Below are 17,463 nucleotides of genomic sequence, written 5' to 3'. Positions count from 1 at the left end.
CTCACATCCAAATCAGTTATACCTAGTATTGACTGAGCTACCCAGAGAGCAGGGGGCCTGGGTGGGTAGGGGGAATTTATACGATGCATTCAAGACAGTTTACTCACACAATATATAGCGGACCTTACTGCTATTACATTTACAGTTATACGAAAACATGATTAAGTTATCAGCAACCAAAAGTAGATGAAAAATCTGAGCTACTTTGCAGACCTTTTTTTTCCCTCCCCTGGTACGTAGGATATTTTGCGTCTTTCCTAAATACCTATTTATATCATTCTATGCTTTGTGATTCATGGTTGGAATTTACATTGTGTAAAACAAAAGTCAGATTTATTTCTAACCATTGTTTTTATAGAATATAGAACAGTACACTACAGGAACACCCCCTCACTCCATGATATTGTGCTGAACCAATTAAAGTAGTAATCAAATGCCCAACTAACTAATCCATTCTACCTACGCAATGACCATTTCTTGCACATTCTCATGCTTATCTAAGAGCTTCTTGAACATCCCTATCATACTTGCTTCCACCACCATCTTTGGCAGCACATTCAAGAGACCTACTCCTCTCAGTTTAAAATTTAAAACAACTTGCACATCTCCTTTGAACTTAATCTGCTCACCTTAAATGCATGCTTTCTGATGTTGGACATTTCAACCCTAGGAAAAAGATATTGGCTGTATGCTAAATCTACGCTTCTAAATTTCTGTCCGATCTCTCCCCTCAGCCTCTGCTGCTTCAGAGAAAACAAACCAAGTTTATCCATCTTCTCCATGTAGCATATGCCCTGTAATCAAGGCAGCATTCTAGAAAACTACTTATGCAGCCTCTCCTACGACTTGATGTTCTTCCTATAATGGGGCACCAGGAAATGCATGTAATACTGCAGATGCAACTCAACCAGAGTTTTATAAAGCTGTAACATAACTTCCTCAATTCTGGAATTCACCACCTTGACTGATTAAAGGCAAGCATGCCTCTGAAACTCCACCCCTTCCCCCACACCCCCTTTTCTGGGCATCTTTGGAAATACAGCTGGCTAGCCCCTCGCTAACTGTCGCTGGGTTCCATGGTGATAAACCCACCTTTCTCCAGTTTCGTACTTCTAAGGTGTATACAACTTTGGTCCTGCCAAATCTGTGAGATTGGGATGTCTCGCCCACCCAAGCCCCAGTTTGTGTGAATGCTGTGTGATTTACTGCCCTGCAATAGCCAGTCAGCATAAAATAACAGATCACATACTGCATACAATTATAAAAAAGTATATTTGTGAAAGTTAACTTAGCCAAAGAGTTAGTAATGAAAAGAAAGGGAAAAAAAAACTAAAGGGCCCTTTATAATTAATCAGTCACATGTGCACAGATTGGAGCTCAAATCTTCCTACAGCCATATTCACCGATTCTTGGCAGACCTCCAGGCCTGGACTCCATCCTATGATCTGGTCTCTCCAGAATCTTCTCTCTTTAGCTCCCGCCAAACAAAGACCCACCAATGATGTTCAGTTCAGGTCAAGTCAAGTTTATTGTCATTTCAACTGTAAACTGCTGGTACAGTACACAGTAAAAATGAAACGGCTTTCCTCCAGGACCATGGTGCTACATGAAACAACACAAAACTACACTAGACTACGTAAAACAACATAAAAACTGCCCTAGACTACAGACCTGCACAGGACTACATAAGGTGCACAAAACAGTGTAGAGCAGTACAATAAATAATAAAACAATAGGCACAGTAGAGGACAAATTACAATATAATAATAAATGATGTATATGTCAGTCTAGACTCTGGGTATTGAGTCTGATGGCTTGGGGGAAGAAATTGTTGCATAGTCTGGTCGTGAGAGCCCGAATGCTTCGGTACCTTTTGCCAGATGGCAGGAGGGAGAAGAGTTGGTCACAAAACCGCTCCTCCAGCCTTCTCCAGAACCACTTCCCTGTTCCACTTTCCTGACTGGATGACCCACATTCCTAAGCATCCCTTATCTCTAACAGTAACCCAAATACTACTTCTACAGAAAGACCATTATATGAAATACCTTCAACATTAGCAGTAAAATCTTTACCAGGGTATTACACCTCCTTTACCCCTATCAGCCTGTGTAGATACTCCCAGGGAGTAATGGATGCAAACCCTAAAATGTCTGCGCATGAACACTATTCAGGGTCTTGTGATTAAGTGTATTTCCCTTTATAGTTGATCTCCCAAGGTGCAACACTTCACATTTGGCCAGGTTGAATTCCTTCTGCCATTTCTCCACCCATAATCTGCAGTGTGTCCCACTGTATCCCTTGCCAATCTTATTCCATCCACAACATTGATCTTTGTACCATCTGCAAACTTACCAACTCAGCCATACATATTTTCATCCAAGTCATTTATATATAATCACAAAAGGCAGAGGTCTTGGTACAGATCCCTGGAGAACACCGTTCATCACAGACCTCTAGCCAGAATAAGACCATTACTCTTTGTCTTCTATGGGCAAGGTGGTTCTGAATCCTAACGACCAATTCACTGTGGATCCATTGAATCTTAATCTTCTGGTGGAGCCTTGAATAAGGGAACTTTATCAAATGCCTTGCTAAAATCCATGCAGATGACATCCACTTCTACCTTCATCAAGCACCTTCGTTCACCACCCCCCCCCCAAAAAAAATCAATTCATTAAGACAGGACTTGCCCTGCACTAAGCAATACTGACTGTCCCAAATTAGGCCATGGTTTTCCAAATGCTTTTCATCCTATCCGTAAGAATCTTCTAGTAACTTCCCTGCTACTGACATGAAACTCATTGGTCTGTTGTTTCCAAGATTATTCTATTTCCGTTCTTGAATAATGGAACAAACTTAGCTATAGCCAGTCCTCTGGTCAAGGCCCTAGCAATCTCATCTCTTGCCCCTCAGTAACCTGGTGTACATCCCAACAGGTTTTAATGTTCTTTAATAGATCCAACACTATTTCCTCTTTCTTGAAATACTCCAGAGCATTAGCACACTTCACACTGATCCCCCTGCCCTCCATGTCTTCCTCCTTGGTAAACACTTACCCACTGGTAATCTCTCCTTGGCAAAGTACTTGCCCACATCCTCTGCCTCAGCCCATGTTCCCTCTTTTATCCTTGATTGGTCCCTTGATCTGCTCCCTAGCTATCCTCTTGCTCTTGATGTATATATAGAATGCCTTGGGATTTTCTTCAATCCTACTTTCCAAGGGCTTTTCATGGCCACCATCTTTCCTAATTCTCCCCCTCCCCTTTTTTTTTCTGGCTTCTTCATAATCCTCAAGGGTGCTGTTTTAATTTAACTTCCTAAAATCTTAATACATTTCTTGCGTAGCTTGATGTTGCATTGCAGTGTTTTGTTGTTAAATACAAAGATTATAGTCAGTAAATATTGCTGTTGCAAATGTAATAAATATTATGCCACTATTGAAACAACGTAATTAAGCTTCACAAAATAGCAATTGTAAGTTATCTTTATTTTGCTTATTACATCTGCATTCTTGACATCTTTTACTTTTGTTTAATACATATGACATAGGTCTGAACATGAGCGGCATTCTCCCAACTGTCCATTTGTGAAAGGTGAACACACACAAAACGTGCCACTGTCCATTACGTTGGCAACAAGTCCTGCACAGTTTCCCAGCATAGATGTCCCTGATCGAATAGCATGTGTTGGCTTTGGAAGTTGCCCTCATTTCCTAGCTGCTTCAACAAGGCATGGCAAGATCTGTGTATGGGACGTTTCCAAAATAATGAAGGTATTTTTTATGATTGACTTCATTGATGCTGCAGCGTATGTTCTTAAAGGTTTCAGTTTGATGGGGAAAGTCAGTAGGCAGTGGAGAAGTGACTAATTACATATGATTGCAAAACCGGCCAGGATGATGGTCTTTCTCCACAGTATTTGTATTGTACAATGTCCTTGTGAATCTTTCTCAAGTTCTTTGATTAATTTTTCTTTGATTCATTTGTCACTTACCTGGTCGTTAGTTAATTGGCTACTGAAAATTACTGCTCTTCTGCTTTCAGTTTCTTTCTCCATGCTACCTTTCACTTCTATATTTGCTTGTTTACATGCAAACATCATTTATCAGAACCCAGGAAAAGTACGCGTATTGTGATGGTTATCACTGCATCGCATTTGTGCTGCTTATGTTGGTAACGAGTCACATATTACCCAGTGTCCTGAAAATTAGAATCAGGTTTAATGTCACTGGCATGAAATTTGTTGTCTTTGCATTACAATGCAGTACATAATAGAGGGGAAAAAAGCTGAACTGCAGTTTTAATATTTAAATTAGTGCAAAAAAAGTCATAAAATAGTGTTTATGGGTTCAATGTACATTCAGAAATCTGAAATTAAAACAGGAAATGTTAGAACAATTAACGTCTTGGGTCAACAACCCTTTATCAAAAACATGCTATGAAAACTCTTTGATCTGAAACATTAGCTCTGTTTTGCTTTCCGTAGATGTTCCCAGCATTTTCTATCCTTAGGTGCTGCTTGATCTATATGCAGAAAATTTAGTTTTAGACACTTCAAGGTAAATTTGTGTTACCAAAGTCAACTATGATTTGCTGCTAGCTCTCCAGCTTTGAGTTGGAAGGTCGTGAATCTCTTTTGTTTAGAGATGAATTCAAAGCATGATTTGTATTATGTTGTACTGAGGATGAAATGTGAACTGAAAGCTTCCATGGGAGGCAAAAAGTCCCATGACACTATCTTGAGGAAGGAACATAGAATAGTACAGCACAGTACAGGCCCTTCGGCCCACAGTGTTGTGCCGACCCTCAAACCCTGCCTCCCATATAAGCCCCCCCCTTAGATTCCTCCATATACCTGTCTAGTAGTCTCTTAAGCTTCACTAGTGTATCTGCCTCCACCACTGACTCAGGCAGTGCATTCCATGCACCAACCACTCTCTGAGTAAAAAAAAACTTCCTCTAATATCCCCCTTGAACTTCCCACCCCTTACCTTAAAGCCATGTCCTCTTGTATTGAGCAGTGGTGCCCTGGGGAAGAGGCGCTGGCTATCCACTCTATCTATTCCTCTTATTATTTTGTACACCTCTATCATGTCTCCTCTCATCCTCCTTCTCTCCAAAGAGTAAAGCCCTAGCTCCCTTAGCAAGGGGAGATTTTCCTAAATCTCTCATACTATTTTGTCATGTGTTCTTGAAAAAATACCAGTACTGCTCTAGTTGCCTGATCTTTGGCCGTAAAACTTGCTCAAAAAAGCAGATATTTACTAGATTTGAGATGCAAATAAAATAGTTGTCTATATAGTGATAAGAGATTTTAATATCTGAAGTTGGACTGAACACAACAAACCAAGTTTCTCTACCAGCTTGCCCCTACTGATTATACTGTACTACTCATCCCCCACTCATTTTGACAATAAAGACCCACAATGAGGCCATTTCCCATTATTTGGTAGCCATCTTGTAGTCATTAATGCAGTTTATCACTGGCTTCAGTGTCCCAGTGTAATCTTTGTTATTGGAGGTTAAGTTTATGTGACGATCAAGATCTTAAATCCAATAAAGCTCACCACTAGCAGGACTAGTAGTAGTGATTCCTACTCTTACAGTTCATATATATGAGCTACTTGCAGCAAGTACTCAAAATATACCGAAGTACTCCAGACTGGGAAGATTGTGCTGTTCCCAAGTTGCAATTCCCAACATGGAAGCTATAACCACACAGTTATCTCTGAATGGGCAACATCATTTACATTAGACTACCCAAACAGTTCTGAGCTCTATCAGGGCAGCATATTAACTGGGGACAGTGAATGCTTCAAAAATGTCCAACGACCTTCCTTATGAAAGCAAACAGACTTGCATTAGCTCTTGAAATCTGACATCAGTTTATGTCCAATGATCAATTGCAGTGTGGAAAGAACATCTGGAGTAGCACTGAGAACTTTGGTGTTTTGAGGAGCATGCAGCTTGGAGAAAAGACCGAGCCACTTACCCCGTCCACGGCAGAATCTGAACATCCAAGTAATTCTCATTAGTTGCCTCGGAATCCACAGAGCCAGGATGAAAGCAAGCTACCCTTTACTCCTGAGGCACTGCTCAAGTAAAAGAGAATATAAAACTCTGGGAAAACTGCAGCAGTTTGATTTGAGTCAAATATTTACACATGAAATTAAATTGTCAAGAGTCCCTTCCATGAAAGAAGAAGCCTGCAGGGACTCTCCAGTAAAGCTTGCAAATGGAATAAAGTACCAAGAGTAATGTCTGTTAATTTTTGCAGAAACAAAGCCAGAATCCATCTTAAATCTTTGGATGCTGTCTTGAACTGAGGATAGATTTCTCTCTCGCAGCCTGTCCGCTGGTACTTTGAAACCAGCTTCTTGGAGGAAAACTTGTAGTGATATACCTTCCTTTTAAAGAATATAGCATTTGCATGTTTTTAATGGTTACCAACCCTAAGAATTGTTTTTGGAACTTGCCTTCTGCGAATTTGGCAATATGGAATGGAGTTCACGAATGTTGTACCAGAATATTGAGCCACATTTCTATTTATTTTTAAACTTAGGTTCATTTGAAATTTGACATCAATCCATATGATGCAGCAATTTTGAGGCTGATTTCTTTGCCTGGGGTAGAACATGGGTCAGCTAGTGAATCCCAGAGGCCGTCTCTAGCATGGTTGGAAGACTCTTCCAGTTGTTCTGACATACCAAAATTAGAAGGTGACAGGTAATAAACTAACATAAAAGTTTTAATTTGTATTTCATGAACTGTTGTCTCAGCTTACTTTCATGATAAAGTGCCAAACAATCTTACAATTGCCTTGTATTGCTTTGGAATGTATTTCATCAATGTGTCTTGTTTCTCAAAGTGATGATCAGCTGGAAGATTCTGACAGTGAAGAGCATTCCAGAACAGATTCAGCTACAGGTATGGTCAAAATTGGAACATTCCCTTTGCAAATTGTCATTACTTGTTATTGGTGTTGGGTTCCTGCCAGTCATACTTCAATGCAGCAGAGAATTTTTAGAGCTACTCAGAACCTGCATCAGCTCTTGTGATGAATGGGTTTTTATCGGCCTCAAGGGAATAATCTAATTTTTGCTAGTAATTTCATTAAAAATGTGTTAACTGTATCTGTGGAAAGTGAAAGCATGTAATGCCAGACTAGCACACAACTCTTCATCTGAAACCATAAGACTTTTCCAGCGAGTGCATGCTGTCGAAGTTCATTCCTGTGTAGGCACATCTGATGACTGCAGTGTGGGTTGATTTAACTTTAAAGCGCTTTTGATGGACTATGTGTTTTTGTGCTATAAAATTACCTCAGTCACAGCTCCAGTGTAGGACAGAGGGAATGATGCACTATTGGATGTGCTATTTTGCAGCTCTTTGCCATTTGGGCCAACATAAAAGATCCTGTGGTGCTCCTTGGATAAGAGCAGGGGAGATTTCCTGATTGTTCTGGACAGGATTTATCCCTCTACCAGAATGTTACGTGGTCATTTGCTTTGCTTTTTGAGTGAGCTTGATTAGTGCTAATTAGCTACTGTCCCCTCTTTATTTTTTGTTCACTCTTTAAATGAATTGGATGATGTAAAAAGTGGGTTGCTGGTATATAATGTCTACATGTACACTTTAAATTGTAGAAACTTATGGTAAATGATTTTAGATTGAGATAGTGCAGTAAGATGTATACCACAATTTGCTTTGGAGAGAGTTGCATGTCTTCCATTTGAGGGGAGCAAAGGTCGTTCGACGCCATGTTAATGTCAAATTTGAAAACTGATGTGATAGTTCTACCCTCTTATTGTTATATCATGGTGATGTTACTGTTCTTGCAGTTGTGTTATTATTTTATAATAACCTGAGAATTTTGTTTTGTTAGGGCAAACATCTCAGAAGGAATGTAGCATGGACATCAGTATAGATGTGACGGCATTGAGTATTCTGCAGCAACCTGAAAAACTTCAGTGGGAAATAGTGGCAACTGTTCTTGAGGATACAGTTAAGGATTTGGAGGAGCTGGGTGCCAACACGTCCACTATCAATAACAAGAGTGAAAAAACAAAGGAGAAGCACACTGAGCAGCACAACATTCCCTTTCCTTGTTTATTAGCAGGAGTTTTATTATCTTACAAATCCGCTGCTTCTTCGCCAATAAGTACTCAGTCACGTAGGTCCTTGGACTCTTTAAGCAGGACTCGAGGTGAAAGTGTATCTGACCAAGTGACTATGGACAATGAATCTGGCAGTAACTCTGAATTAAGTTCACCCATAATAAAAAGGACTTTGCCTCTATTATTGCTTTATAGCATTAAAGAGTCAGACGAAAAGGCAGGTAAAGTTTTTGCACAAATGAACAATTTAGTAGGTAAAGGTTTACATGATGAAGGTTTCACAGTACCACAGATAATAGAAATGGAATTGGATAGCCAAGAACAACTGTTGTTGCAGGACCCACCCATGACATATATTCAACAGTTTGCAGATGCTGCAGCTAATCTTGCCTCTGTAGACTCTGATAAATGGAGCTCAGTGGTTCCAAAACCTGGTGCCCTTGTCCATTGTCTGCGGCTGCCAAAGTTTACTGAAGAGGAGAATCTCCACATTGATTCTATTACACCCTGTGCTGATGGAATTCATCTCTTGATAGGACTACGGACTTGTCCTGTTACATCCTTGAGTGCAATAAGTCAAGTAGAGGCCTTGAATAATTTAAATAAATTGAACTCTGCATTGTGTAACAGAAGTAAAGGAGATTTAGAATCCAACCTAACCATTGGGATTAATTCAGACATTGGTTTTCTTCAGGAGGAGTCGCCCACTGATGCACAAACTCCACTAATTATCCAGCCTGAGCAAAGAACTTTGAGTGGTGGTTATCTTCTGCTTTATAAGATGAACTACAGCACACGTATAGTAACTTTAGAAGAGCAGCCTGTTAAAGTCCAACATATCAAGGATCCACAGGATGCAATTACCTCACTAATATTACTTCCACCAGATGTTTTGGATAATAGAGACGATGACTGTGAGGAAATAATAGATGAAGCTCCATTGACTTCAAGAAATGGAATTGTGAGAGAAAAGAAATCTGATGCTTCCAATCTTGGGCATTTAGTGGTTACTACTCAGGGAGGATTTATAAAAATCTTAGATCTCTCAAACTTTGAAACTTTAGTTAAAGTGGAACCACCTAGAAAAGAGAGCAGTAATGAACTAGATCCTTTTATCTCAGTGGTGTACTGTTCTGGAACAGACAGACTTTGTGCTTGCACATATGGTAAGAGTTTTATTCACAACTTTGTCTCATACATTTTTAAATACTTTAGTTTTAATGCTTTTCTATTGAGTTTGATGTTTCTTGTATGATATAACTTTAGGTTCAGGTGCAATGTTTGAAATATTTCAGGTTCACTTTTATTCATGATTGGGTACGGTACTTCTGGTGATGTGCACTTGAGTCATCTTTAAAGTTGCTGTCAGCAGATTATGTGAAGTAAAATGTGACTAAGAATTACACACACACACACACACACACACACACACACACACACACACACACACACACACACGCCCCCCAAAACTTAGCAGACCAGGCAGCATCTATGGGGAAAAAAGTACAGTCCACATTTCAGGCCAAGACCCTCACTAACAAGGCATTAGTATCTCTCACTAACAAGTCGTTTTTGCCCACAGAACTCATCTTTTTTTTCTCCAGTCCTGCTGAAGGGTCTTGTCCCAAAACGTTGACTGTACTTTTTTTCCATAGACTGCCTGACCTGCTGAGTTCCTTCAGCATTTTGTGTGTTGCCTGGATTTCTAGTATCTGCAGATTTTCTCTTGTTTAACAATTCCACAAATTTTGCATTTAAGAAGCTGACTGCTGCCATGCATTCTTTGTTAACATTAAACTATCTTGCTTCTATCGTGTTATTTTTATTATCTGTTTAAGATCTATTGAACTCATTTTGTTTGCTTTTAAGTTGTTCCTTTTATTGGAATAGAAATTGGATTAATTTGTCATAATGCAATATGTTGTTTCTTGATGGAGTCCAAGTTCACGTCCATGTTTGCGCACCACCAACTGGTTTTGGGTAGCAGCAGGAATGAAGTGGTTTGTTTTCCTTCCATTCCATGTTAGTGTCTCATCATCTCCACTCTCAGCCAATCCCAATTTTTTTGACATTGTTTTAAAACAACTCACTTTAGATCATTGTCAGACTTGTACTGTGAATCAAAGTTCGAAGTAAACTTTATTATCAAAGTACATTTATGTTACCATATACATCCCTGAGATGCTTTTTCTTGTGGGCATACTCAACAATCTGTAGAATAATTATAACAGAATCGATGAAAGACTGCTCAACGAGGGCATTCAACCAGAGTCAGAGATGACAAACGGTGCAAATGCGAAAAGAAGAAACAATAATAAATAAGCTATAAATATCGAGAAGATAAGATGAAGAGTCCTTGAAAGTGATTTTATAGGTTGTGGGAATATTTCATTGATGGGGGAAGTGAAGTTGAGTGAAGTGATCACCTTTGGTTCAAGAGCCTGAGGGCTGAGGGGTAGTAACTGTTGCTTAACCTGGTGGTTTCAGAGGCTTTTGTACCTTTATTCTAATGGCAACCGTGAGCAGAGAGCATGTCGTGGGTGGTGGGTGTCCCTGGTGATGAATACTGCTTTCCTGTGACGGCCTTTCATGCCGATGTGCTCAGTGGTTGGGAGGGCTTTACCCATGGTGCGAGGAGTGGCGCCCCACACAGACTTCCAGTCTGCGCCTTGTAAGGCATGAAAATGCCTGAAGCAGGCCTCTCATGGTCTGAGTCGACGTTCCCTCCCGTACCCATGATGGACTTGGCGATTCTACTGCGTTGGGAGTTGATGTAACCAGGCAATCCATTCTCCACAGCACATCTATAGAAGTTTTGACAAAGTTTTGGATATCCTGCTGAATCTTTGCAAACTCCGAAGAAAGTAGAGGTGCTGTCATGCTTTCTTCATAGTTGCTGACATTGAGAGAGAGATTGTTATGCCAACACTCAGCCAGATTTTCAGTCTCCCTCCTATATGCTGATACATCAACACCTTTGATTTGGCCTACAACGGTGTTGTCATTAGCAGACTTGAGCATGGTATTGGAGATGTGCTCAGCCACACAGTCGTAAGTGTAAAGCGAGTAGAGCAGGGGACTAAGCACACAGCCATGTGGTACACCTGTGCTGATGGAGATTGTGGACTGGGGTCTGCAAGTGAGGAAATTGAGGATCCAATTATACAAGGAGGTATTTGAAGCTAGGTCTTGGAGCTTATTGATTAGTTTTGAGGGGAAGATAGTATTGAATGCTGAGCAAGAGTCAATAAAGAACATTCTGATGTATGTATCTTTGCTGTCCAGATGTTCCAGGGTTGAGTGAAAAGTCAATGAGATGGCATCTACTGTGGACCTTTAGCTCCAGTAGACCAATTAGAGCAGATATAAGTTGTTTCTCAGGCAGGAATTGCTATGTTTCATCACTAAGCTCTCAAACCACTTGATCACTATGGGTATACAGTTGTAAGAAAGTGTTCGTTAACCTTTCGCAAGTACCTGATTTTCTGCATTAAATACTCATAAAATGTGGTCTGATCTTCATCTAACAGACACACAATCTGCTGAAGGGTCTTGGCGTGAATCGTCAACTGTACTCTTTTCCATAGATGCTGCCTGGTCTGCTGAGTTCCTCCAGCATTTTGTGTGTGCTGCCTAAACTAATAACACACAAACATTTGTACTTTTCATGTCTTTATTGAACACAGTCTAGTTGGAGAAAGTATGTGAACCCTTGTGTAGAACCTCCTTTAGCAGCAGTAACCTCCACCAAACAGCTCCTGTAGCTACTGATCACAGTTGCACAACAGTCAGGAGGAATTTTAGACCATTCCTCCATACAAAACTGTTTCAATTCAATGCTTCTTGGATACTTTGCATGAACAGCCCTCTTCAGGTCATGCCACAGCATTTCAATTCTGTTAAGGTTGGACTCTTAACTTGGCCATTCCAAAACATGAATTTTCTTCTTTTTAAACCATTCTTTTGTTGATTTACTCTTGTGCTTCAGGTCATTGTCTTGTTGCAACATCCAACTTCTCTTGAGTTTCAGTCAATGGACTGTTACTCTAACATTCTCCTGTAACATACCTTGATACAATATTGAATTCATTGTTCCCTCAATGATTGCAAGCTGTTTTGATTGAGGCATGATGCACATAAATAGATCTTTCTTGAGAAGAGAAGGCTCTGTCAGTAACCTGACTTTGTCGTCTTTATAGGGCAGGACACCTCTGCAACCCACACTTCCAATCTCAACTCATGATTGGAACACCTGATTCCAAATAGCTTCTGTAGAAGGCATTACTCCAGAGGTTCACATACTTTTTATGAACCTAGACTGTGATTGCTTAAATGGTGTACTCGGTATTGTCAAGTAGTACAATTGTTTGTGTAATTGGTTTAGGCAGATTGTGTTTGTCTATTATTGTGACTTGGGTAAAGAAGAGATCACATTTTATGAGTAATCAATGCAGAAAACCAGGTAATTGCAAAGGGTTCACAAACTGTTTCTTGCAACTAAGTGCTACTGAGCGACAGTCATTGTGGCCGGTCACCAAGCTCTTGGGCATTGGTATGATTGAAGTCTATTTAAAGCAGGTGGGTACCTCTCAATGCTGAAGCAAGAGGGTAAAGAACTTGGTGAACTCATCAACCAGTTGATCAGCACAGGTGCTTAGTACCCCGTTTGGGCTGGATGCTTTTTGTGGGTTCACCCTCCTGAAGGCAGCTCGCACAGCGGCTTCAGGGGCTGAAAACGTAGGGTCATCAGGGGATGTGGGGAGTTTATGATGGTTCTCCCATGATTAGATGGTCAAAGTGAGCATATAAGTCATTGAACTCATCTTGAAGCGAAGCACTGCTGTCATTTAATTTTAATAGGTGGTAGTATTCAAACCCTGCCACAACTGTCGAGTTTCCTTTGATTCGGGTTTGGTCTGGAATTTCCACTTCGCCTGTGAGATGGCTTTCCAGAGACCATACTTGGACGTCTTGTAACCTTCTTGGTCACCAGACCAAGTCGCCTCTGACCTGGCTGTAAGCAGATTTCGGATCTCATGGTTCATTCAGGGCTTCTGATCGGGGAAGATTGAATGATTTTGTAGGGACACACTTGTCTATAGCTATAGGTGGTTGTGATTTGAAGTCTTAGCCGCTTGTAAAACATAAATGTGGAGAGGAAGCAGTTTTTTTAAAAAAAAGAATTAATACACCAGAAATATTTCCAGTTTGACGTCTGGTTCTTCCATTATATGAAAACCTATATGTGAAGAGGACTACATAGATCAATAAACATATCTGATTGTAAATTTACAGTCTGAGAAACAAATTCTAGTAGATGGTATTTCTTTGAAAATATGTTGTCATTCATGTGCCGATTTGTCTGCAATAAATGATTTTAATTTTTGTCTTTTAGTTATGAGGTAACTTTTCTGTGGATCTTTCCTGTACTATTATTTCATCTGCTGCATTGTCTCTTTCTGATGCCATCTTGTGTAATGCATCTTGCTTATCTCCTGATTCTATCTTGCAGACAATGTACTCTTTACTTTGCCTCAGTGGTTTTCCCCTGCCTTGCATGTTTCTTTCTTGTTCCAACATGGCCAGCATCTTCAAAAGTAACTTCTGTTTTCCCATTACACTGTCACATCCATGATGCCCTAAGAGATAAATGTGGAGAGGAAGCAGTAATATTGTAATTCATGTTGCAAAATTTGTGCATCCTCCAAACCACAGCCCAAGGTCTGTTTACATTCAATGCTGATTAGATCTATGCATTTTTAATACCTCAGTTCCAGACTAGTCTCTTGTATTATCAAAATATAAATCAGAAGATGTCACAATATTGAACTGAAAGATGGGGATACAGAATCCTTGTGGGTAACATTAAGAAACTGCAAGGGGTATAAAACTTTTGGGATTTATGTATAGGCCTCTGAATCATAGCCTAGATGTAGAGTACAAATTACAGCAGGAGATAGAAAACAGAGTGATTGGTGCGTGGAATACACTGCCTGAGTCAGTAGTGGAGGCAGATACACGAGTGAAATTTAAGAGACTACTAGACAGGTATATGGAGGAATTTAAGGTGGGGGGGTATATAGGAGGCAGGGTTTAAGGGTTGGCACAACATTGTGGGCCGAAGGGACTGTACTGTGCTGTACTGTTCTATGTAAGAAAGACAATGTTATTGTAGTTATGGGAGACTGGGAAATCAAGTTGGCACTGATTCTCAAGAGAAAGTATTTGTAGAAGTCATATGAGATGGTTTTTAAGAGCAACTTGTGTTTGAGCCCATGAGAGAAAAGGCATTTCTAGATTTGATATTGTGCAATGATTAGGGAGCTTGAGATAAAAGCTCCCTTCTCACCCCAGATGATACGAAACAGGTGGAGGGGCAGCTAGTGTTGAGGAAACAGGGAGTCTGGAGAAGGACTTGGACAGATTGGGAGAATGGGCAAATGTGGAAGATGGAATGCAGTGTAGGGAAGTGAATGGTCATGTCCTTTTGTAGAAGGCATAAAAGTATAGGCTATTTTTCAAATACATTTTTTTGATCCCAAAGGAAAGTACATTGCCACAATAGCATTGCAAGTGCACAGATATACAGATGCACATATTAAAGAGAAGTAAGAAAGAATGAAAAATCAGTTGCTCAAACAGTCTAACAGAAGGGGGTCATCACTTCCCTGGCTATAGGTTGACTCACTATAGAGCCTAATGGCCAAGGGTAAGAATGACCTCATATAATGCTCTTTGGAGCAGCGCAGTTACCTTAGTCTGTTACTGAAAGTGCTCCTCTGTTCAGCCAAGGTGGCATGCAGAGGGTGAGAAGCATTGTCCAGAATTGCCAGGATTTTCCGGAGGGTCCTTTGTTCTACCTCAGCCACCAGTGTATCCAGTTTGACTCGTATAACAGAGCTAGCCTTTCCAATCAGTTTATTGAACCTGTTGGCTTCACCTGTGTTGATATTGTTGCTCAGCACACCACTGGATAGAAGATTGTACTGGTGTAACAGGCTTGTAGAACATGTGAAGGAGGGTCTGCACACTCCGAAAGACCGTGGACTCCTCAGGAAGTAGAGGTGATTCTGGCCCTTCTGGTACATAGCCTCTGTGTTGGTGCTCCACTCAAATCCAAATTGTTTACAGATGGGGAGAGAATTCAGGTATCAGAGCTGCAAAAGTGAACTTACAGGTTGAGTCCTAGTCAATAGAGTACTACAGCTCAAACAGGCTTTTCAGCCCATCCAGACCATGCCAGCCTTTCCTGCCTAGTCCCATCTACCTGCACTGGGCCATAGCTCTCATACCTTTCGTCTTTCCATGTACCTATCAAAACTTCTCAAATGTGACAACTGAACCTGTATCTGCTGCTTCCACTGCAGCTTGTTCCACACTTCCACCACCCTCTGAGTGAAGAAGTTCCCCTAGTTTCCCCTTAAGTATTGTACCTTTTGCCCTAAACCTGTGACGTCTACTTTTAGTCTCACTGAACCTGAGGGGCAAAAACCTGCAAGAATTCACTGTATCTATATTCATAATTTCTTATAGATCTATTTTATAATATCTCCCCTCATTCTCATACGCTCCAGGGAATAAAGTCTTAATGAATTCATTTTTTCCCTGTAACCCAGGCCCTCAAGTCCCTGCAACATCCTTGAAGATTTTGTCTATATTCTTTGAAGCTTAGTGAAGTAATAAAGAAGGCAATTGCAGTGTTAACCATTCATTTTGGGGGTTAAAAAGTCCTGTATCTTCTTACTCAGCATCCATCTGGGAATAGAAGTGTCATGCCCCTGACTCTATTCTTTCTACAGTACCTTAATGTCCTTTCTTTAATCTTGAACTTAGCAATAGATTGTGTTAAGTTTATAAAGCTACTTTGCTTTTTAGGCAGTGATGTGTGCTTCATGCCCTATCTTTGCCTTCCCATTCTCTGACTATTTCTGCTAAAATCGTGTTGCTCCTTTACAAAGCACCTGGGTGGCTTCATTCTCCTTCCATCTCTAAATGATAATTCTTTACACTTCGTACAATCATCTGTCATCCTTATATCTTTTCACTCCACACTTAATGGATTAGGTCTCCACTCTGCTGTTTTTTTTTGGGGGGGGCGGGTGCTCTTTTACCCTCTTGTTTTAATTTCTGCTTTTAAAGCTTTAGAATTGACTATTTTTATCTCTGACAACTATTAAGCCTCTTAGAGCCTGGTGGGTTCCTAATGAGAAACATATTAAATAATTATGCCGAAAATTTATTTTGAGTATGTTTGAATTCCTTTTTGAAAAATATAAGTTAATGCTAAAGTAAAATAGAAAGTTCATTATTGTGGATATTGCTGAAATCTGGGCCTTGTTTATAGTATTTTTTAAAAAATGCAAAGGAAATGCGAAATAGCTTATTTAATATATTTTAATACTGATTTTTAGAAGTGTAAATTGTTGGGCCACTGTGTATCAAACTACATGAATGGAAAATGTCATCATTTAGACAGGAAAGGACCTTTTTAATATACTTTTCAAGTAACTTGAGAACTGAAACATTAGTAAGTAACTTGATTGCGTTACTGCTTGTGTGTGGACCTGCTTTTTATTCACAATGATCAGTTCTTAAAACAGAAAACTAATGTACTGCTTTGAAAAACAGATTTTATTTTTGCAGCAGTGATGTAACTTTGAATGTTTCCAGTGTCTTAAGTTGTAAGAAGTTGAGTGCATCATTATGGTTGCTAATTAATATCCTGTTTCAAATCACTGTAGCTACGAAGGTTGGAGCGACGTTGATACAAGTTTATTGTGTCTGAATGCGAAAGCGGAATTCTTGTTTGAAACCTTTTGTATCAGCTAAGAGAAGGATGTTTTGAATTTCTTGTTTTTAGGATGTATCCCAATACACCCTATCCTCATTTTATGTGGGGGATACGTTCCTCGAAGTCGATGCACAATGTGAAAACGCGTAATGTGAATAATTATTTAAATGGAGAAAATAGGGATGCTGTCCAGAGAGCTTCCTAAATATGTTTTATCTGTAATTTTTTCACATTTTCATACCAATATGACACAAAAGCAGTACCACAAGGCAACATTCATTTTATATTTCATCAGTTTAAGGTAATATTCAATGTAATAAATCATAGAAAGTTAACATACTAGGGTGTACAGTACCTGTACTCACCAACAGTGGCAGGTGTGTTCGCTCCGGGAGATGAGTGATTGTTGTGGTGCTGGGCAGCTTTATGTGGATGAGGTGGATGGTTGTGTGTCGTCAGGATCATCAAGGACAGCAAGGGGTGAAGGAAGACTCACAGAACTCTTAGAACTGCCAGCAGCAGGAGATATCACCAGTTTGAAGAAAGTGGTGAGGGT

General features: G+C 40.0%; 1 protein-coding gene across 5 annotated transcripts in view; it reads left to right on the top strand.

Moving 5' to 3' along the window:
* Nucleotides 1-17,463, top strand: part of birc6 (baculoviral IAP repeat containing 6) — a 279,832-nt gene that overhangs the window by 47,631 nt on the left and 214,738 nt on the right. For all 5 annotated transcript variants that reach the window (XM_063055540.1, XM_063055544.1, XM_063055543.1 and 2 more), the window contains exons 7-10: nt 3,550-3,772; nt 6,562-6,725; nt 6,868-6,926; nt 7,885-9,282. In XM_063055540.1, the coding sequence (XP_062911610.1) occupies nt 3,550-3,772; nt 6,562-6,725; nt 6,868-6,926; nt 7,885-9,282 (1,844 nt within the window). The remainder of the gene's footprint in view (nt 1-3,549; nt 3,773-6,561; nt 6,726-6,867; nt 6,927-7,884; nt 9,283-17,463) is intronic.

Source organism: Mobula hypostoma, chromosome 8, assembly GCF_963921235.1.
Source record: "Mobula hypostoma chromosome 8, sMobHyp1.1, whole genome shotgun sequence".
Taxonomy (NCBI): domain Eukaryota; kingdom Metazoa; phylum Chordata; class Chondrichthyes; order Myliobatiformes; family Myliobatidae; genus Mobula; species Mobula hypostoma.
This window is presented reverse-complemented; position numbering and strand designations above follow the sequence as displayed.